Source organism: Vitis riparia, chromosome 6 (assembly GCF_004353265.1).
Source record: "Vitis riparia cultivar Riparia Gloire de Montpellier isolate 1030 chromosome 6, EGFV_Vit.rip_1.0, whole genome shotgun sequence".
NCBI lineage: Eukaryota > Viridiplantae > Streptophyta > Magnoliopsida > Vitales > Vitaceae > Vitis > Vitis riparia.
Window position 1 is genome coordinate 18,857,351 of NC_048436.1, and position 24,228 is coordinate 18,881,578.

General features: G+C 32.9%; 2 protein-coding genes across 5 annotated transcripts; both read left to right on the forward strand.

Moving 5' to 3' along the window:
• The first annotated feature begins 3,791 nt into the window (after positions 1–3,791).
• LOC117915852 (probable ribose-5-phosphate isomerase 2) lies at positions 3,792–11,824 on the forward strand. Of its 4 annotated transcripts, none has more exons than XM_034831579.1 (4): positions 3,792–4,979; positions 8,550–8,605; positions 9,703–9,816; positions 11,209–11,292. In XM_034831579.1, exons 1-3 carry the CDS (start codon positions 4,150–4,152, stop codon positions 9,810–9,812), a joined length of 996 nt encoding a protein of 331 aa, XP_034687470.1. In that variant the 5' UTR covers positions 3,792–4,149; the 3' UTR covers positions 9,813–9,816; positions 11,209–11,292. The 4 variants fall into 4 exon arrangements, 3 of the variants coding, with proteins under 3 accessions (XP_034687470.1, XP_034687471.1, XP_034687472.1); XM_034831581.1 differs by having other exon boundaries at positions 3,793–4,979; positions 9,775–9,816; XM_034831580.1 differs by lacking the exon at positions 9,703–9,816 and having other exon boundaries at positions 11,209–11,824.
• A 6,868-nt stretch (positions 11,825–18,692) lies between these two features.
• On the forward strand, positions 18,693–20,025 carry LOC117916533 (LOB domain-containing protein 1-like). The gene is made up of 2 exons (XM_034832615.1): positions 18,693–19,008; positions 19,407–20,025. Exons 1-2 carry the CDS (start codon positions 18,751–18,753, stop codon positions 19,755–19,757), a joined length of 609 nt encoding a protein of 202 aa, XP_034688506.1. The 5' UTR covers positions 18,693–18,750; the 3' UTR covers positions 19,758–20,025.
• The last annotated feature ends 4,203 nt before the right edge of the window (positions 20,026–24,228 follow it).

Below are 24,228 nucleotides of genomic sequence, written 5' to 3' on the forward strand. Positions count from 1 at the left end.
TTGGTCACCTACTATTTTTTTTCAATATTTAAGTTTGAAATATTGTATGTAGCTGCAGTAGGGAAGCCTAACTCCACTAGGAGTTGCTTATCAGCAATGAGAGTGGAACTTTGACGCAGCGTTCATACATGTAAAATGTGGGCCTCACACACTATGCTAAGCCCGGCCCAATCCTGTAATGGGCTTGCTATTCTCCTGCCCATCACCCAAAAAATTTTAAAATAAAAAATATAATAACCTACATGATATAAATAGTGTCCACTCTAAGTCCAAAGTGGTTCTCACGGTTTTAATAACTTTTTTCCCTTGTGGGATATCACGAAAAATATAGAAGATATATAACCATTTAATTTTGTGTGTATCCAAATGTGATAAAAAGAAAAATTATGTAATCCATTTAAATAAAAATTAAATAAATAAATAAGGAAAATTCACTTGGTTGGTAAAAAGTAGATAAAGAAGATGGCATATCTTTTGTTCCAAAGTTGTCTCCCTTTTAGTTATCCATTCTACGAAACCGCCTTGGAGTCTCTCCAAAGTCCAAACTTTATTCGGTTTTGTTTTACACTACCCATTAGACTTTGACCCATGTGCCAGTGGAGCCCATTAGCATGTAGGATTAGAGATGGTAGATGTGTCGTGATGGGCTGATTTCAAAGACCCAAACTAACTGCGGGCCGGCACCTTGCCTCCCACGAGCATGAGGCCTACTTGGGCCATATCAGGTTGGACGTGCCAGCCCACCGACATCTTCTTCTTTTTTTTTCTCTCTTGAATTTCATTTTAAAGAAAAATCAAAAAAAAATTTTAAATATTAAATTTAACTATTTATCTTGTATTTTCATATTACTTATAATTTACATGTAATGTTTAATATTATAACTTATAAAAATATAGGGTTTGGGAAGTGTTTTTGAAACAAATCCTAATTTTTGAAAAAAAAAAAAATGGGAACAATTTTTTGTGTTTTCAAAAGTAAAAAAATTTTAGAAACTGAATTTTTTTTAAAAAAAAAAACATGTTTGATTGAGTTAATAAAAAAGATTTTACAAAACAAGTAAAACAAAAACTTGTTTTGGAGTTGTTTTATTAAATGAGGTGTTTTTTTCAATTAACTTGATATTGTAAATATACAATAATTTTTAAGTTTACACTTAATTAAAATTTTAAAAAAAAAGTGTATCCATTTTTTAAATTATTCATCACTTTAATTTATTTAAAATAAATCTTTATTTAATAAACATTTCTAATTATATTTTATTTTAATATTTTTATTCATACATATGGTAATATCCTTAATCATTTTTAAAACTTTTTTTATTATCATAAATTCTTCATATAAATACATGTTCACATTAAAAAGAAAAAAAAAATCATCCAAATATTAAATGTAAATTAATGCAATCAATATTAATATGGATGAATACTGACACCACCATTATATTTAATATAACATCTACTAGTTTCAAAGTTTATAAATGATATTTTTTGAGATAATATATACGATTTACTTAGTGATTATAAAAATAATAAAAAAAACGATAAATAATAAAGAACAAATGATGATGTTACACCTACAATAATAAGTAAGTAAAATACGACTTTAAGAATTTATTATAAATATTGAGTGTTGTAAGTCGGCAATTAGTAGCTGAGATTATTGTGAATTGTACTTGTCAACCCATATAATAAATCAAATTTATAAGTAATATCTAATCATTTTCATTTGCAATATATATGACATAACTCTAATGAAAACTAGCTAAGATATATATATATAATCCTACATATAATTAAAGGATGAACAAATATTTAAAATTAAATAGATTACACGTCATGGATCGATATTGATATAATTTGCCTAAAGCAGTTGAGCAAGTTGATTTCTATAGGTTGTTATAGCTGATGTACTATTATATGATAAATCGATTGAGTGATTTGGATTGCTTGTGATATTTTATTTACCTTGAACTGAAATGTCTTTTATCTTGTATTTCTTAAACAATTAATCATTTTATGTCGATAGACAAATCAAATTACAAATGGCACAACATGCAACAATAATTGATGATTGTCTACTTGGTCTACAATAACACATAAATCATGTTTTTAAAACACCAAAACATTTTTAATAATATTCCAAAAGGATAAATGTCTATAATTACATAATTTGTTATGTCTAATTACATCTATCCAGATATTCTTGTAAACAATATTGCTCATCTCAATATGGTGTTAAAATCTATATATATAAAGACAGTAATAATCAACTAAATAATAATTTTTTTATACTGGATAAGAAAAATGGATTTTTGGTCTAGTTAGTGCATAAAAAAACAAAAACGTGCATCTTTTGCTTTTCTTTCCCAACCAACATAAATTAATGTGGATATCATATCCAATTCACATGTGCATATAACATTTTTGTGTTATAATTGTTTTTTTACTCTTAAAACTAGTTTGTTTATTAGTTGGAATCCATGCACTAATATGGTCACCATCAATTGCATTGATGTACACCTACAACCAAAAACATTTATTATTATTAAATAATCAAAACAAGGGTAGAACTTCTTATGTAAATCAAGTTCAATTTTATAAATATTATGCATAGGATCTTACATTAAATCATGTAAATATTTAGGATTATTGGCAACATATGAGAACACCTCATTAGTCATATTGTTGGGACATATAAAAATTTTGGCTAACCAACAAAATGTTCATTTAACTTATTTAAAATAAGTTATTCTTAATCTTATAAATGTGTTTTAAATCAATGAATATTTTTTTGGACTTAGAATAAATAATATCTATATGGTTGGGTGGAGGGTTGTCACAAATAGTATTAAAGCCGATTTTCGACTCCAGTGTAAGGATTTATTTGACCTTGTAAGAGGTGTTTATTTGTTTGATTTAATAATTTTATGGGACACAATGAAAATGTTATATCCGCATAAAAGGGTGATTATGATATCTTATATAAAATAGGAGAGAAAATTTCTGATACCACACACACATATATATATATATATATGAACTCTTTTTAACTATATAAACATGTTTTAAAGTCATAAAGATATATTTAGGTTTAAAGCATATAATATCTGCGCACTTGGGTAAAAGCTGTTACAGTCCAAACCAAAGAGAATCAATGGTGGTGTGGGTGTTCTCTACACAAAGCTTGAGTGGCTCTTTAGGGTCCTCAAGTATCCTATGTTGTTAGCGAATTTTTTGGGGTGCTTTCCAATGGCAAAAAAAAAAATTCCTTTTGGGTTGGATTTTTTTGGGGGTGCTTTCCAATGGCAAAAAAAAGAGAGGATATTTTCAAGCTTCCTTTTGGGTTGGATTTTAGATAAAGATGTTTTTGGAAATTTCATCCCAAAAAGGAATTGCTATATATATATATATTTTAAATTGAAAAATATAAAATATAAGGAAAGTTAATTTTATAAGAAAAGAAAATTTAAAATTGGTTGTGAGTTGGGCTTTTTTAGAGGGTTACAATCATAATGACTATAATAAATATTTTTACTTCAAGAAATACTACCATCTACGGATTTTTGTACTTCTTTATAAAAATTTACTATTTTTATAAAGTTATTTAGAAGAAAGAAAGATGTTAGCAGGAATGACTTCCTTTGCAATTTTGCTTAACAATATCAAATAATATAAATTTATTTTTAAAAAATAGTAAAATTAAAAGAATTATCATTTTTAAATGCTGTCCCACCGCGCCAATTGCGATATTCCCAGGCTCCCGCGCTTTCTGAACCTGCTTTCGCCTTATCTATTCCTGGCAACCAAACAAACCCTCAAGATCTTCTAAAACCCTACCTTCCATTTTTTATCGTGCCCTAGCCTGCACCACGCGATCCTAGATAGCCTTGGATGCTTTATACCCTCTTACAGTCTCCGCCTTTTTGTATTTTAATATGAAAAGGAGTTTCCAGAATAAAGCAAGCAAATGCAAATGCTACAAATTTTGTTGATTTCGTGGTTCTATTTTCTTCCTATCTCAAAACCCTAACTAACCCCAACTCTAACCCTAACTCTAACCCATTCACAATTTTGAATTTTCTTATCCATTCACAATTTTGAATTTTCTTATCCAAACGCAAGACAGATTTTTTTGTTCTGGGCATATATATGGCTATTGCTTATCCTCATTTTATTGGGTCTCAGAAATCTGCAATGGAGACGGGGATGATATCATCTCCGTCTTCGTCTTCTCCATCTCGGCCTCCTGTGATCCTTACCCAAGATGAGTTGAAGAAAATCGCGGCGTACAAAGCTGTGGAATACGTTGAGTCCGGTATGGTTCTCGGGCTCGGAACCGGGTCGACGGCGAAGCACGCCGTGGACCGCATAGGCGAGCTTTTGCGGCAAGGGAAGTTGAAGAACATTGTGGGAATACCCACATCGAAGATGACCCACGAACAAGCGGTTTCGTTGGGGATTCCATTGTCGGATCTGGATTCTTATCCGATTTTGGATCTTGCCATTGATGGTGCGGATGAAGTCGACCCGTATTTGAATTTGGTGAAGGGTCGGGGCGGGTCACTGCTGAGGGAGAAGATGGTGGAGGGTGCTTGTAAGAAATTCGTTGTGATTGTTGATGAGTCCAAATTAGTTAACTATTTGGGAGGCAGTGGGCTCGCTATGCCGGTTGAGATTGTGCCGTTTTGTTGGAAATTTACTGCCCAGAGGTTGCAAATGTTGTTTGAGGAATCTGGTTGTGTCGCAAAGCTTAGGACTTACCAGAATGGAGAACCTTTTGTTACAGATAATATGAATTACATTGTGGACTTGTATTTCAAAAGGGAAATTGGGGATTTGAAGGTTGCGAGTGATGCAATTCTGAGACTTGCTGGTGTCGTTGAGCATGGAATGTTTATTGATATGGCAACCACTCTTATTGTTGCAGGGGAGTGTGGTGTCATTGTGAAGGATAAGTGGGACTCTGCAAGCCATCGGAGGTAGTTTTACTGGTCGAGGTCAACACTTTATATGCAGACTTAATTATCATCTTTTTACAAATGAAATTAGGGAAATATTTATCAGCCATTGTTGTGACAGGGAAGTATTTTGGCCTCCTGGCAATCAATTGATACACCTGTTGGGGAGTTTGAAGTTTCCCCTAGAATTTTTTGTCAAGCTCACATTTAGTGAATGATGATGAACTTTTTGTATTAGCAACTGTTTTATTCTCATTTTAATATAAATGAAGGGATTGATATTCAGCTTCCGAATTAGATTTTGATCTTTCTGTTCCTTAAATCCAGGGGATTGTAATTGATAACATGCTGAGGCTTCTGTTTGCTTCACCCACTGTACATCATGGATTTTCTTTATCTGAAGGACTTTCTTTCTGGTTATTTTCATTGGTTGAATAAGTCATTATTTATTGGATTGCTTAACTCATGTTTAATATTTAGCTATGGTATAGAATACAATTTCTTTGTTGCATGACAATAGGTAGCCCGTAGCCTAAATGTATGGGAATGTAGTTGATGAAAAACAATACGATTTTCAAGGTTCTTTCAATATATAATTTCAGATGCAGCTGGAAGTGCAGATGTGACTGACTCCAAGGTTTTAAGTTGCATGCTGCAACTTGTTCATGGATGTTGTGTTCATTGCTGCTATATGTTCATAGATTTTGTCCAGCAATTCACCCTCTTCATCAATCATCCTATCCTATTTCAAGGATCTTATTTTCAATATCAGGCAGGGTGCTGGACCAAGTCACAATTGGAATAAGTTACAATCACACAGTTACAACATCCCACTTCATCCATTGAATATTTATAACCCATACATATGTGCCCTGGGTGTTAACCATTCATGATGTTATTGTTCTACATTTCCTTCCTTGATTATCTCTATGTTGTTGTGGGAGTGAAAATTAAAATTTTAAGTTAACCATAGAAAATGTTGCTGAAGCTGCCATTTATTTGTGGAATAGCTGGTTCTGTGGGTATTCATCAAATTACCAGGGCAATTTTCGGAGGATTTGAAGGCATGTAGGTCATCTTAGGGTATTGATCAAATTTCTCCATTCCCTAACCTTGGATTGTATAGGTACATGCTTCTATGCCCTAGGCCTCTCTAGAAAACTATCTAAGCAGAAAACATGACATTAAAAACCATTTAGAGATATCTAGAGACAATAAAAAACTTACCTTTGATCTAAATGTTCTCAGATCAATTCCTGACTGATGAAGATCTTGAAAAACCACTGTAGAAGTCGTCTACCTGGTGCTCTTCCACCCAATCTCTCCTTCAAGGGTCTAGGCATGAGAAAAATGTGGGTTTTTTTCTCTCTATAAGAATGCTTAGGGTTTCAAACTCTCACAAGGGAAGCTCCCTTTCTAAAAGATGACTGACAAGAATTAAAGCCTAAACCCTTAAAGGAGTGTTTATAGGGCTTCTTGTGGGCTTAAGTGACTTATGCCTAGAAAAGGCTTGGGCCACCTAATCCAGCCCACTTAGGTCTTAATTAATTAATCCCATATAGACTCCAATTAATTAATTAGCCCGTCTAGAAAGATGCATCATAAGGTCTAGTGCAACCTTGTGTTTTTCACCAAAACACCTTTATGCACACTTATGATCTGAGAACCCAAGATCATCAAAATAAACATACCTTCTTATGATAGGAGCTTGAGTAGAGACTACTGGGACCTATAGGAAAATATTAACTCCTTTAGAATCCAATTCTGAAATGGATTCAACACTTCACTAAAGTGAATCAACTGGACTCCAGAATTCTATGTTATTACAACGAAGTGAATGCTCAAGTTTATGATGTACTATTCACTGCATGCAGATTTCCCATGAATTGGTGCTTATAATCTAACAAGATAGTGCTATCACCTATCAAGATTATCTCTGAAATCTTTGAGTTCCAAATTCCGCTTTTTATGTGATCAATTGACATACTTTGGCTCCAAGGAGCATATGTCAAATTTCCTCTAAGGAAATACTATGACCATGGTCTTCTAAATCACGTGTCCTTTGGATCACCCAAGGGGATACATTGTCTCATTCCCATGAGATATCATAGTGCCTTTATTGAAAATATTTGTTGCCACCAGCCTTCATCAATAGCAATCCAATCCTTAGGGATGTATGATCACTTTAGCCTTTAGGGTCTCATCCATCGGTCAAAGCCTCCTCTTGACTTTAGCATAGGCTCAATACCCTCTCAAGGTTGAGAGTTTATGCAGTATAGTGGATTAGTGAATCATGACAATTGATAACCTTGCATCATGATTCACCATAGGTCTTGTCCAATGTTTATTCATACATACTAGTGCATTAACCACAGTGCATTATAGCTTCTACTGGATTGCCCAAATCCATGAACCAATTGTGGCTCTGTTATCATCTTACAAGGGACCTATGCTCTTATCTTCTATGCATGCAACTCATAATGCACTCAAGTCAAATACAATGTAAGAGATAAGGGCGTGAATGCTTAGACAAGTAATTAATGCATATGGGATGATAAAAAAGAAAATAAGGAACATAAATAAATAAATTTATAAATGAAAATATTAAATCTGTTACATCATGTCATGCTTTCCAAGGCTCTATCCCAACAACTAAAATTGCATTTGTATGACAGGAATTGTAATAGCAGTTATGTTGTGATTGATCATGATAGTGCACTTCTGTTGGTTTCCTAGATAATGCAAGGTCATTGTTAAATAGTTCATTGCAACTGTTGTAAATAATTCAAGGTCATTGTTATGGGCAAGATTGCCTTCTTACATAAATTGACTGTGATCAATTAAGATTGTGTTCAGGGCTGTCAATTTGAGAGCTAAAAAGCTCTTTCTTTTTAGAGGTTGATTGGCATTGCTGGTTCAATGCTTTGTTCAAGGCAACAACTCTTAAAATTATTGTACTGAATATTAAAATCAGAATATGCACATTTTGATTGCTAACATAAGTAGATGGAATGTTTTAAATCTGGTGGAGTTTTCAACTTTAGAATACCCCTTAATAGAAGACAAGACATTTATAAAGATTATGGCACAATCTTTCTTACTGATATAAGGCCTCCAAAGTAATGTATCAAATCAAATTATAACTACTTTGATACAGAGATGTAATGTGAAGATAGTAATATTCAGTAATAAGTGATAATTCATGAGAAAGTAACTTTTAAAGTATTTAGACAGGGAGTTATTACAATGCTGTTTTAACTTCTAATGCTTGAATTATTATTAGTTTTTTTTTAAAAAAAGACTGAGGTTAATACAGTCATACTTCATTGTGTTTGTACTAATATCAGGTATTTATATCAAAACTTCACTTTACACTAAGATGTAGAAGAAGCAGCAGAAGAACTGTTTTCTTATGCTAATCCAGAGGTGAATTTTTACCAATGTAAAAGAGCTACTTGACTTAGCAATCATACCAATATTTTTGCAATAACCAATTGCTTCAAGGTAGCAGCTTGCCCATCTGAATGCTGGCTTAATACTTTTAAAGTAGAACTTTTTCACCCTTTGATGTGTAATTTTGGGAATTTTCAGGGCTGCTGCTTACACTCCTCTTAACAGTTCTGGCAGTTCTAGCTTGACTACTTACTGTAAGCATTAGATACCCATTTTGATGCTTTTAGTTTATTATTTACTAAATTTTCATAGTTTTGACTGATCCATCTTAATATTTTATTGTTCTGTCACCTAAGCTTGTGATCTTTGCAATTTTTTTCAATCTGAGCCTTGCACACCATTACTTTGACACTGTTTTATCTCAACCCATGCTGCTGCAATCCTGTTAGATCTTATTTTCTCTTTGGTTAATTTAATTAGTGCTACAGGTCCAAATGGATACTTGCCATATGAGTGACAACTGTATGCATATCATGGAAAACATGGAGTTAAGGATAGGATGAAATGCACTTATCTAGCTGTCATGTAAATCTTAGTATTGTACTCTGGGTGGCTTTTAACACACATACAGTGGTTGATAGGCAATGCAAGGACATAAAGTTCTTTTACCCATGCAGAAAACAGGGGACAACTGAATTTTAATGTCAAGGAAAAAAGTTTAATCTTAAAAGCCTGCTCTTGAAACCTACAGGAAAAATATAATACACAGAATGCACAATTATTTTCTGGATTTACAGCTCTTGTTCTAGTTATCCAGTTCAATGTTCCAGTACTTCAATTTTCACCAGAAATCTGAGTTTCTGCACCAGAAATTTAGCCAAATCAGCAGTGAAAGGTATGGTGCTAAAATAGTGCTCAATTTTCCTGGAATATAAAATCTAAATATGGGACTTCATTAAAACATTGTCTCATACACCAGTGCATAAGTTTTGCATGATATCGTTTGTTCTTGTGAACCATATCTTTTTAAGCTTCCACCACCTCTAAGAATTCATCTGCATGTCCAGCTTCCCATTTGTAAAACTAAGTGGTTGACACTAAGTTGAGCTTTTGTTTGTCATCTCCTCTGAATTGATCTGAGGCATCCATATTCCAAGTCTTTGTACTCTTGAACTCTTTCTTTAGCAAACCTTGTCAATAACTACAAATGACATCTTCTTCCCCTTTTCTGGTTTGATGTCATATGTGTCAATTTACAACTGATTCTTACTGAGAAATGCTTTATTTGAGAAGACTGCATCCTGCCCTCCCAATTGTGGTACTTATGTTCTATCTGATTTCTATATTTCAGTTGGTGGTGGCAATCTTCTTTGGTTGCCTGTGGGCTTTTTTGCTGATTTAATTGGTGCTACTGTTGGTGCAGGTGCTGCAGTTCTTCTTGGCAGAACAGCAAATGCCTGAAAATGTATTTTTCTGTTTTTTCCAGTTAGAAATATATTGTGCAATGTGCATAAAAGGGTTAAGTAACATCGTATTTCTTATCTGTAAACACTCCTCTTCAGTCTTCACTACTTGAGAGCTGATTGATAAGCCAAGTCGGTATAGAGCATATTTCTTCATGGCCTACCACTAGTATTTGTAGCTTCTATTGCCACCCTTTATATCTCTAATATTCTTACCATTGCATATCAAATATTTTCTTCCTGTAGACCCTTGATATTATTTTAACTTAAAAATGCAGTTGGTTTGAACTTCTAATTGCTGTTTTACATGTTAGCTTTAATCATTGATAATGTTTGATCTTATTACATACAAGGCCATGAAGCCTTAGACTTATTGTTCAGGTATCGTTGCACACTTGCATGACAAATATTTCTCATATTACATATGGATATATTTGAGTTGTCCAAAAGTGAAAATGGCTTTGTCATTTGGTGAATTTCAAGTCGACAATTTCTCAATTGTCTTAAACACTAATTGTAAGTAGAGTGACAAAGTTTATCTCTATTACATTGCATGCCTTATTTTCTCAACAAATGTGAGCATGCAATGTCTTCAGTAGTTGAGTGGCTGAGATTGCCCTCAAGACAAAACAGGTGAGGATTATAAGTTAGTCCCTAACAGTCTCTCGTCATGGCATTTACATTCAATGGAACTGCAGTATAGTGAGATATCTTTTGATGCTCGTTTGGGCTATTTGGTTAGAAGAATTTTGCATCACCTTAATTCATGTCACCTGGGATTTATGCATTTCCTCTTATTGGTTCAGGAGGAAACGACTCTTGTTCATTGGTCATCTGTCAACAGAATTTCCCTAAATTTGGAGATCTCAAATCCACTACTTCTTTGGTTGTTGTCTGATCTTTCCTGATTCTGAATGTTGAAAAATTATGACTGAAAACTGTATCTTTCAAACACAAAGTGTAAGAAAAAGGATTCATCTGAAATCTGAAATCCATACCAGTCAATTGTGATGATTATACTTAAGAGTAGAAAATGGAAGAATTAATTAAGAGCATTGAACTCATTGTTGTCTAAAGCTTTAGGACTAGTATTTCCAACTAGAGGTTAAGTCAACTGGTACATGTTGCTGAATGTACCAAAAGAAGTAAGAATGAAGGAGAGACGTAAATAATGCCAGCTTATGTTTCTAGCTTATTTGTGAAGTTGTTCAGGTGTATATGTTGAAAAGAACGGAAAATGGCTAATGTTCTTTTTTTTGGTTGAGTATGTTTCCTGATTATTAAACCGAGTCTTGTTTGTAATGAGATTGAATATTGGTTTGTATTTGGTTTAGCTATTAGACTTGTTATTTTCTTAGTATGTATACTTATTTTGAATGGTGTTCTTAATGCAGATAAGACGAATCGAGTCCATTATCAGTTGTACATTACATCATTTCAAGGCTCTGAAGAATTCTAAATCGACCACTAAAATTCTGGATGCCTATTTGAAAAGGTGCCTTGGAAAAACCTAAATAAATCTCTCCGAACTTGAGCCCTACTTCTGGATGCACATTCATAGAAAGGTGAGATTTATACTTGTTTTTTAATTGTATTAGTGAATTATATGGATGGTTGATAGGGTAAAGTACCATTTGGACTGTTTGGGGTGGTGCTAAAAATTCAGAAGGTGATAAAAGCAGGTGCAATATCCTGAGGGATCAACTGAATGGTTTTCTGGGGATGTTTTAGATGGCATTAGGCTAACACTTCCTAGGGCTGTTAAGGTTGCTAGATTGCCAAAGGATTTAAGTACTAGGCCTACTGCATTACATCATGTAGCAACATTTTGAGGAAAGGGGCATCAGATTTTACAGATGGTTAGATGATGCCCACCATGCACGTACAGGTGGAGATGGTAAATTCATTCCAATGTATGTCTATGTCAACTGTGGTGGATATTGGACTGACCAAATTGTTACTACCTTTGGTCTTTTTTTTTTCTAAACAAAGATTCATATTGAAGGAGCATTAGTTCCCCCACTCATAAGCAGGGAACCTGATTGTCTTTTCAATGCATAAAGAGTTGTACAATGACTTCACTTTAAAACTTTCCTTTTTGTCTTCTATGACCGTGTTTGTAATCTTGTAATGTTGATGATATCACACACACACAAAAAAAAAAAAAAGGGCCTCTGGAACTACAAGGTCCAGTAGCTATCATCTCCATCCTCCACCTCCCACCTCCCATATCCACTACTCTTAGCATTAGTGGAAGAGGAACAGAAAAAGGAAGACTTTCAAAGATTGATCCTCCACCCATTTTTTTCAACACACCTTGGATAATCCTCCTCCACATATTGTTGTGTTCTTGAGCATATCTCCATAGCCACTTGCCTAAAAGTGCCATGTTCAAATACTCCGGATTTTTTTTTAATCTCCAACCTTCCATACACTTTGTCCTCCGAAACTGTTGCCCAATTCACTGCATGGATTTTTTTCTTCCATCCTGATGATTTCCTCAACAGAACTCTTGTTGGATTTTCTTGATCCTACTCTTCACTCTTTTGGGATCACAAATAAAGACGGTAAATAGGGAGGCTAAAAGAAGTACTCTTGATAAGAGTGAATCTCCCATTTTTGACAAATATGATAATCCTTTCTCCAAGCTTTCCTCCATTGAATCCCAAACAACACAAGATCTAGGGGGTGCGGTAGAGGCAAGCCAAGCTAAGCAGAAGGAAGACATTCAACCTTACACTCAAACAAGGAGGCAAATCACTCTAGACCCATCACCTAGCCTATAGGGATTATTTTGCTCTTATGTAAGTTAATTTTCAGCGATGCTAGCTCAAGACAAATAAACATCCATTTCCAGTACCTTAGAAAAATTCTCACCCGGGTATTTGCTAACTGGTCTGAGAACTTTTCTGAGGTGCTGAAAGGTTTAATTTGTGAGTGGGATTATGTGTCATTTTCTTTTTTCACCTTGTCATTGATTTATATTGAGAGGTATGACTATAATTTGATAGGATTTTTTTTGAAGTAGTGAGGTAAAAATATGGAGGGGATTGACATTAGGTGTTGAAGTAATAAGGTGCATATTCACAAATTAGAATTTGAGAGGCATGCTGCCTAGGCTTGCCCAATACACAGGAATAAGGGATGTCTGATTAGGTGAAAATCTTCTCACCAACATGAATTAGTCACCATCTTCAAAATTGTGCTCTCATCCTATTTTAGGAATCGGTCACCATCATCGAATACTAATATTTCTCCCAGCAATGAGTGTATTTGGAAGAATACAACTGAATCTAATTTCTTCCATCAAAAGTATGCACGACTTGAGGCACTTTGCACATGCTAGGTTTTCTTCTCACTCTAAGAAATGACTTCAAATTTATTGTGCTTCAGAATATGGTTGGATTACAAGCAAATGTAGTGGGATGCAAATTGCATCAAATACTAGAAAATAAGATAATTAGAGGGCTGAAATAGTTCAAATATTGCATTAGCTTATTCTCGGTTGTAACTGCACTGGAAGTCTGGAATACTATTGTGCAAAATACTGCTACTTTGGAATGATAACTGCCCTTGAACAATTTTGCTCTAGAACAATGCTCCTCTAGGATATTACAATTTGAGAATAATGTTGCTACTGTATTGCTGTTATGGTATTGTTGCAGAATAATACTGCTTTGAATAATGCTCCTTTGTTATATTGTTAGCTTTGAAACAATGCTGCTCTTGTACTACTAGGGAACAGTGTTTTGATGGTTACTACTTTGGAAAAATGCTGCTATTTTGGAAAAATGGTTGTACTAGAACAATTCAACTTTGAAAAAATGCTCCTCTAGAATGTTGCAGCTTGTTGTAGCAAGACTTTTACTAGAATGCATGTCACTTGCTCCATTGATTAGTTTTCGACGATGCTTAGGTGTTTGTGTGAAGTTAATCTAATTTTCCAACTCATGTAATTTCTCAAGAGGGAGGGTTAATTGCATGATGATCTCTTTGTAAAACTTCTTACCAAGAAGAGATATTGCAAACAAAGTGATTTTACCCTTGTTTAGCAACATTGTTCCAAGAGCAGATTTTATAGGTGAAATAAGTCGAGTCTAAGTGTTCTTAAACAAGGAGAGCAAATTTGGATTTAGTGCACTTTTAAGAGTTTAAAAAGGCAAGTAATAAATGGAGTTGTTAAGTTGCCATCTCTACCATCAATGAGTTCCAACCATCACATTTATAGCACTTTATAAAAGGCGAGCCATTAGGAATATTTTTTTGGTCAATTGGCTGATCGAGTGATCGACTAGAAACTAGTCCTTAGGCAATTTTCAGTGACCATTGGAAGATAGAGACCTTGACCAATCAAGTTATAATTGGCTAATCCTCGATCACCCCTTCTTGCTAGCTAACCCTAGCCTCACCTTCAATCCCACATTTAATTGATCAACCACTTTGGTTCACGACTAGTCAACTATTTAAAAAAATAAAATAAAATTATACATATATCATTTATTTAGAATTAAATATATTTCCAAGTTCTATATATCATTGTAAATACAAGTTTTATCATGCATCTAAAAGGTTTTATATACTAATGTAGCATTTAAATATTAAAAATGATTTAAAATTTTTAAAGGTGTGTAGATAAGCCTCTTAAAATTATATGACTTTAAATTTATCATAGATTTTGAAAAAAATAAAAACACCACTATTGTTTTTACTTAAAAATAAGACGAAGTAAGTAAATTTAAGTTTAGGAAAATACTATGGTACCATAGTGATTTTACTGAATAAGAAATTGAGTTCATTCGCTGTGTGATGAAATTTAAGCCTTTAAATAAGAATACAAATAAATAAAATTTAGATAAAATGATATAAATAAATAATACTAATGTAACGATTTGCACCTAATCATGTAGATATTGTTCGCTTTGGGCCCAAGGGGACCTTCACGATTTTAAAACGCGTGTATTTGGTTAAGAGGAATCTTTATATATATAGTGCCATGAACATTCTCCCTAATCTGATGTGGAACATTACAAACACTTCCTCATGCAGACACAACGTCCTCGTTGTGTCCCATGGGATTGCGGAGCTAAACAGACAAACATCCCTTACGGGGCCAAACAAATCCCACACCGCGGTCGGGGATCGGTTCTGATATCATTTGTAACGACCCGCACTCAATCATGTAGATATTGTTCGTTTTTGGCCCAAGGGGGTCCTTACGGTTTTAAAACGCGTTTATTTGATTAAGGAGCCTCTACATATATAGCGTTAGGAACATTCTCCTCTCCTCTAGAGACATTATAGCTAAGATACACGTAATAAAATTTCAAGTACTATATTTATTCAAAGATTTTGAAAGGACCAAAATTGCTTACGTCCAAATTCAGTGACGTGAGTGAGAGTGCCTGCTGCCTTCACTGGACCGCCAGAAGACAGTGTCATTTCCAATGAAAACATTGGAAAAAATCACGGCGACTTTGTGTCTACTACGCAAATCTACAAGGGATGGATTAGTTAATTGGTCCAACTTGGAAGCCGATTCAACTATCCAAATACGATTTTCTACTCGGTCGTGCTCCCATTTGACGAGCTGATACCAAGCATAGACATTTGTGTTTTTGGGTTCCCCTTTTTCTGTGCCTGTCATGAGCCTGTGGCACCATCTCTGGCGGTCTGAGTGGGTAACTGGCTGGAACCAAAGACCTTCTGGACAACCCCGTGTGGGCCTCTTTGAATCCTTTACACCTTGCAATTAACCATTTATTCAACATTCAAAACAGAAGTGTTTTTGAAAACAACGTCATGGAAACATTTTCATTTTCATCATTAAACGTGTAAAGTAATGTAGGTGTTCATTACAATCAAAGTATGCCCGACCCATTGTGTCAAACACGTTTATTGGTCAAGCCGATTAATTGGGCGCACAGGCTTAGGTTTACTTCATTAAAACATTGGTCAAGGATGTTGGTCATGGTGACATCACCGAGACGGTCTCTGGGCCTCTGCCTATGCCGTTTCTCCAAGTGTTCATTCCCAACCCGCATTAAATATTTTCTTTATAGATGACATTTATTCAGTGCGCAACCTACTTTCCATTCAGATGGGGTTTCTGATAAGAATGATTGAATACCAAAAGCTTTGCTGCTTCCTTGACCATGTATGATCGATCATATTCATACATCTTGTCTTTAAGCTTTTCAGTTTAATGTAAAAGCACTTTCAAAACGAGAAGAAATAAATTCTGCTCTTAGATGGTTTCTTCCTCACTGATCACCCCTTCATAAAAAGTGACAGGAGCCCACTATGCAAATGGTTAATGCATCCCTTTTCTCTTCATCTTTCTTCCATTGAGACAGCTGCACTAGAAGGTACTTTGTCCACAGAGCTTCTCCACACATCAAACTCAACTTCAATTTTTTTTTTTTTGGTAATTTCATAACCCATAAAGTAAAGGTGATGCTTTTTTAACAGGTCCACGCGCAAAAGACTCTGAGGGTGATCGAAGGTACCATAAGTCCAACTTCTTCCACCTGAAAGTAAAAAAAGAAGAAAAAACACTGAGTGTGTAACAATTCGGATCAACAATATACATAGTATGATCAAACAGACAGACACTCCTCATAGGTCAAATAAATCTCAACAAACTCTCATATTAGGATAAAAAATGTTATCGTATATATATATATATATTATCTCATGGGATTATGGAATCAAACAAACATATACCTCTTGCGATGTCAAATAAAACTTTATATCATAGTAAGGGGATGTTGCTGTATATATATTGTCTCATGGGATTGTGGAATCAAATAAATAGATACCCTTCACGGGATCAAACAAACCTTCACACCAAGGTTAAAAGATTAATTCTAATATCATGTGTAATACCCTAGCACCAAACTGTATAAATATTGTTCACTCTAAACTTAAATACACAGCTTTAAAACGCATCTATATGGTTAAAAAAAATCTATATTTATATAATATTAAAAACTTTTCCTTTTATTAGATATAAGATATTACAAAGACTATTCAATTTCCCGATAGTTGAAAATAAGGGACAATTTCGATTATAAGTCAAAATAAATGGCCAATAATTGCATAAATATTATCTTAATATGAAATATTAAAGGGTCACAATCGCTAGTAGCTACTCACAAGACTTAAGAGAGTATTCCAATATTTTCCATTTCCATGCGCTGAACGAGCTAGCTAATTATAACCAAACCCACCTTCATTTTTTGTTTGCTGCCTCTCTTTAATATCAAATTATGCCACGTAGTAGAGACAGTAGTCAAGAGTTAGAAATATTGCTTTGTCTCACTGCTTAGTGCTTACACACTGTCTAATGTTGAGTGACCACAGAGTGTATGTACATGAAACATATATACAGACATGTACGTATATGTACATGTACATGTCAAATCAATGGACTAATGCTGAGTTAAGATTCAGACTGTGGGACGATTTTTCCAATTTGTTTCTCTAGTCCAAGAAAATGGGAGACAGTGTCTTCTTCACAATGGGAATTTTTTTACTAATTGGAAAGTTAGGCCAATAGGTGGAATTTAGTATGACTAGACAATGTAACTCATTGGATACAATTATGATAGACTGTTTAATGATGACCAGAGAATTGAATATTGGTAATAGAAGAAAGAAGCATCCTACACGTATGAAAGTCTAAAATGATATGATTGTGATACGGAAAATACAAATTCTAATAAATTAATGGTAATTGTTTTAAAAAATAATTCTAAACAATAATTTTTGAAGATAGTTTTTAAAAATTGTTTTTTGATTTTTATAATATAAAATTTTGTTTACAAATATAAAATATTTTTATCATGATTTTAATATTTTTTAAAATAATTTTTATATCTAATATTTTATTTTTAATTATTTTACATGTTTGTATAATTATTTAATAAAATAGTGTTTAGAAAACAACTAAAAGATGTTTTCTAAAAACTCTTTATTTTTTATTTTTAATAATAGAAAACAAAAAATAAAAAACAAAAAATAACTTTTGATTGTCAAACGTATGTTTTTTTATATTTTTTATTATAAAAAACAAAAAACTCTTTTTTAAAATGGTTTTTATGTCAACAATTCACAAACATGTCCTAAATGTTTGATAAATTTTTTAAAATTTTAAGAAAGATTTGAAGTTATCATAGACAATCAACTAAATTATTTTTTAAAAAATCAATTTTATGTTATAAAATTATTTTTATTTCAAATTTATATTTGAATCCTCTTTAAAATCATTACTACTCATAAAAATAATCTCCAAAAAAAAAAAAAAAACACTTTACCTTAGCTAAAGTCACTACTAAATGGGCTACCTCTAAAAGTCTTTGGTAATAAAAATCATTTTTTAATTGTTATGGCTACGTAATCATATTTGTAACAACTGCAACAAATTTCGGGTTGAAGGTGAGATGGAAGCACTTTCACCTCCTCAAAGCCCAAAGTTCAACTCTAGACCTAAAGCACTAGTCTAAGATTGCGTAAGAACTGTAAGTCGATATTTCCACTACTTCTGGTAATCCAACTTAAAGACTTGGGTCATGCTCTGTTTTAACCATCCCCGTTAACTTTGGAGACAAATGGATTGGGCCTAAAGGTGAGATGGATACTTCTCGAATGTTATCTACAAGGCGAGATGTGAAAGAGGTTTGAGAAGAAGAGAGGAGGAGCAAATGAAAACGGAAAAGGGCCGCAGCCACACCAAACCATGCCCCACCCAGCTAACGATTATGACGTTGATTGTCCACGTCTGACCTTACGCTGCCCTCTCTTTCTTCCATTCCCTCCTTTGCCCCCCCGACTTTACTTATTTAACACCTTCATCTCCATTCTTCTGCTCCCACATCTCCCCACCTGACCCTTCCCCTCTCTCCTCCTCTTCCTTTTTTCTCTCAATTTCTCTTCAGATGGAGTGCAGTGACAGCACGGCCGCCACCAACAACAGCTCTTGCTCATCGTCGTCTCCTCGCTCACTCTCGCCATCTTCATCCTCTTCTCCTCCCCCTCCCAACGTCGTCCTTAGCCCTTGTGCCGCCTGCAAGATTCTCCGGCGTCGCTGCGCTGATAAATGTGTGTTAGCGCCCTACTTTCCGCCCACCGACCCCGCCAAATTCACCACCGCTCATCGTGTGTTCGGGGCCAGCAATATCATCAAGTTCTTACAGGTACCAAAAAGGGCATCGTTGTAATTTTATGCAAAATTAATCACATTTTTCTCTAAAACCAAGAAATTCATAGCATTCATATTTACAATTCAATTCTTCCGAGTTCTAATTCATATTCCAGCCGTCTCGTGAACGCGAATCCGATTGTGTTCTACGAATTATAGTCCACTTCATCTTGGACCAAAATTTGGAAACCTGAAATTCCCAAACTGCCCTCGTTTGTTAGTAAATCAACCTGTCAGATAAATCATTTTCCAAGTCAGTAATCAAACCACCGATCACAAACCAACTCCCAACTGGATTTTTCTCCACGCCTATATATCTATATATATATATATATATATATATATATATATATATATTTTTTTTTTGTATTAAAATATTATATAATTTTTCAGGAACTTCCCGAATTTCAAAGAGCCGATGCGGTTAGCAGCATGGTTTATGAAGCGCAAGCGAGGATTAGAGACCCGGTTTACGGATGCGCGGGAGCGATTTGTCAGCTTCAAAAACAAGTTGACGAGCTCCAAGCACAATTAGCAAAGACGCAAGCCGAGCTAGTGAACATGCAATGCCAACAAGCGAACCTTGTAACTATGATATGCATGGAAATGGAAATGTCTCAGTCCCCTCAACCTTCCTCCGAAGAATCCCTTGATAGCTTAATTAGCCCACAAAGCTATCAGAGTAACTCCTTCTTCCTTGATGACAGCAATATTGGAGCTACATGGGAGCCGCTCTGGACATGATCCTTATTAATCTTCAAGATTAATCAGTTAATTACGAGGGAAAAGTTGGATTAATTCTCCTAACTCTGAGCTGAGAGAAGGAGGTGTGAAAGAGGATAAGTTAATAAGACTAGTGAATTTATAATATGTTGGTACTAACCAAACTTTAATATTGAAAGGTACATGAAGAAAGGAGAAAAAGCAAGGTGAGTGATGTACCTTTTAGTCCTTGTAAGAATATTATCTTCGTAAGAAGCAATCAATGAAGTTTATTATTCTTCTTTATGTTTTTCCTTTTTCCTCCACCCCATGTTATCTTTATCCAGTGATTTGATCAAGACATTGCTTTTTTATTTTTATTTTTTTATTATTATTATTATTTTCTAATTTTGCTTGCTCTGAGTGTTGAATATAACACCACTTTAATTTGGTCACCTATTTAATTTCAAGATCTGAATTTGAAATTGATAACCATCGAGTTACTTGTCAAAGCAGCTCTTGACGACATATTTTTGCCTTTTTTTGTTCTTTCGGCCCAGCAAGATGAGTTCTGCCATTTTGAGGACTTTCTTTGAGGCCCCAATTTTCAGATTAGTCTAAGAAGACCAACAGAAAAATATTCAAATTATTTAGAAAATATTAAAAAAATATAATTAAAATTAGTTAAAAATTGGTATATTTTTTAAAAATTAAAATAAATTAAATTAGTTTATTTTTATATTAAATTTTATTTTAAGGTATTCTATTGAAAGTCAAAAATTTAAAATTTTAGGCTAAAATTTTTATGTCGGAAGAGATTTCCATTCACAGCCTCTCACAAAACATTTTTAAATCAAAATTTCTATTTCTAGCAATCACCGTCGGGCCCACAGGAGATAAACCAATCGAGGAACATGTGGACGAGGCATAAGTCCGGGCCGTCAGATCTCGATCCGACGCGCTTCGGTGCGACTTTCCAATTTGGAAATGATGGTAAGTGTTTGTAATGAACACGGTTTAGCTATAATTAAGATCACATGCAAGGCACGTGAGTTTTCGGCTTTGAACTTAAAAACTTATGTTTGTTATCCTTGTCGGTAAATAATTGATGATGTCCCTTCGAAGATCTGAGACAAAATATTTGCATCTTGATCTAGGTCTTAAATCCAACATGCTTTTTATATTTTCAACCTTTTGAATGGTCCCTTTGACCATAAGGGTACCCTATGTAATGCAGGTCACTTTTTACTATGCCTTGTGAATTTTGGGCTCCTTAGTCAATGCTTATTCCTCCTATTCATATTTCATATAGAAAAGTTATTTTTCATTTTTTTGGTCTTTAATGTTTCTTAATTAAATAATCGAGTATTATTGGTTTTTTAAATGGAATTTATACATATTGTGCTCTCTCACTTTTGATGCCTTCCATCAAATTTTGAATTCATTTATTTTTTTTATGTTCAATTTTTTGAAAAATATTAAGAAAAGAAAAAAATGTTTACAAAAAATTCTTTTGTGTTTGATTATATTGTGATAAATACAAACGAAAATAAAAAATAATTAAAATTAATAAAAAAATTATAAACATGTTCAGATCACTTAATTTTTATATTAAAGAGTTAAGATAACATATAAAATCATTAATTAACTTTAAATATATCATTTAAGTTTTTTATCAATATTTTCTTTCTTTTACATTTTTCGAAAACTTTAAATATAGCATGCTCGTATATATATTAATAGTCTACCTAAAAGAGGTACTTAGAATTAATCGTTGACACCATGATGTTTTAGTATTTGAAAATATTTTTCCTATAAAATCAAAGCATTCAACAAATTTTTTTTTAAAAAAATTAGACAATCATTTAAAATACTTCTCGATTATTATTGTTATTATAAAAAATACATTGAAAACATTTGTTTTATTGGTTATATATAATTGCTACATAATTTTGAGCTTTTATTAAGAATTAATCATTAAAAAATTCAAGTTGATTAGGTTGACCAAACAAGAGATAATCACAAAATCAAATCAATCAATGACGATATTTTTTGTTTTTGTTGGTAAACCAATTTGTCTACCATTGTTGTGATAATTTAATTTAGAAAATAGGTTGCAGCCTTGTAGGGAAGTAGGTTGAGAAACATGTGAATCCTTGGTTTTGAGGTTGTTGTTTTGTTAAATTTGTATTTATCTAGAAATTAAAGGTTTTGTGTGATTATTGACCAAGTGGAATACCATTCTTCATAACAATCAAGGGAAGTGAATTACTTGGAAAGTGCACTTATAAGCCTTTAATTAAATTAAATTCACGTGACCATCAATGGTCAAAAACACATGTTAATAATAAAAAATGTTATAAGTGATTTTTTAGATTTTAAAAATTATTTTCTAAATTTTGTCAAACTCATAATTTTATAAGAAAAATAATTTTTAGACTAAAAACGTTTTTTAAAATCATTGTCAAATGAATTATTAATTTAAGTATAGTTTCCAAACATTGATTCTTAACTATCGTAAGAGGTATCCATTGATGTTTTTTTTTCAATTTTCTTCTAGAAGACTTGGAAAAATAAAAATAAAATAACCTTACTATTGTTAAGTTTTTTTAATAATCCACGGTCAAACAAATTCTTAATTATGTTTAGATTTCTAAACATTGATTTTTAACTTAGGTAAGAGGGTGCCCATGTGTTTTTTTCAATTTTCTTATCGAAAACTCAAAAAAAGAAATATAAAATAACTTAAATATTGTTAAGCTTTTTTATGACCTAATGACTTAAATTAACTTATTAAATATATTAAATGTATTTGATAAAATAACATTACAATGGTATTTAAAAAGTCAAAATTTTATGAAGGTAATAAATTAAAAGAAATAATTGTTTTGAATTCAAAATAGTTTTCTCTCATTCAAGTTTTATTTGAGAATGGTTTTCCAAAAAAATGTTTGAAAAATAGTTTTTAAGAATATTATTTAAAAACCATTTTTTGATGTTTTGTAAAATAAAATTTGTTTGAAAATTTAAAATATTTTAAACATGTTTTTTATAATTATTTTTGTTAAAAAAAAAGTGAAAATAATAAAAATTAATTAAAATATATTATCTAAGAACACCATGGTTTCTATTTTTAAAAACAATTTTTTTTTTATTAAACATATTTTCTTATTTTTAAATTAAAAAAATAAAAAATTATGTTCGAAACCAGTAATAAAATAAAGCCTTAACTTCTTATAGATTCTCCCACAACAATAAACTTTTTTTCCCATTGTTTATCTCTCATAAATTCATTAATTAATTTAAAATTCATCAGATAATCTTAATGCTTAAAATAACAAAATTTTAAATTCAACAAATTCAATAAAATCTAATTAAAAATTTAATTTTATATGATATCCACAAGGCTATGAAATTTCTCTTTGATAGTGATGTTCCTACCCTACACTTTATATGAAAATTAATTTAATAAATTATCACTATAATTAAGAAAAAGTCTTGACTTGAAAAGTAATGAATAATTGATATTAGAGTAGCTAAGAATTAACAAACCATAGTTTTGGATTCTACTATAAGAAAAGCTTTCACCATTCAAAATAAAGATAGAAATAAAAAAGTTGGTGTGATGCTTATCTTACTTTAGCATAGTACTACATGCTATGTGGACAAGAACAATATTGTCAATGGGGGCAATGTCAACCATATAGTGGGTGGGAGTTCAAACTACATGCATGTAAATAGGGCCAAGTAGTAGAGAAATTAATAATTTTCCCACCCTAACTCTAGAGAAAAGACAAACACAAAAGGGTTAAATTGATTAGGGGTCGCACCCCTTATTGCCCTTATAGTCAATATCTAAAGAGAATCTAAACAACTGTCAAAGAAGTTGCAATGGGAACCAAGCCACTGCTTTTGAAAAATGCTTCTATGAAGCACTTTTTAAATGATGAAAGGAACCCCAAAAAAATACTTTTGATTTTTGTTTAGTCTGTTGTGGCCATCTCCATGCCTTTAGTTCTTTGCTTTTCTTCTTGCTTTAGAGATGAATTAAAGCACCTTTTTGGTAGCTTTTCTTTTGGTTTTGTTACGTGCATATCCATCTTAGATGGTTGAATTTTTTTTACTTAAAGTAATGTGGACCACATCATTAGTGATAAGATCTATTTTGACTTTGGTAATCATGGTTCTAGGACATGGACCGTACTTGTTGCCCCATGGCTGCTATTTTTTGGGACATTTTTCTAAAGCTTGCTTTCATACAAGAGCAAATATTTGGACAATCCCATCCTAGGGAAAATGCTTTACAAGCATTTCTATGGACATTGGTGGGAGTTCTTGTTCCCACTCTCATTTCTTTTCTTTGAGAGGTTTCTTTTGAAATCTTGTGTGCTATGACCAATTGGCTTAAGTCAATAGTTACCTACCAAACCTCCTCCAAGTCACATATGTTGGGCATATGCTATAAAATTATTAAATGAATTAAGGTATGTTTGGATCAACTTTAAAAAATGAA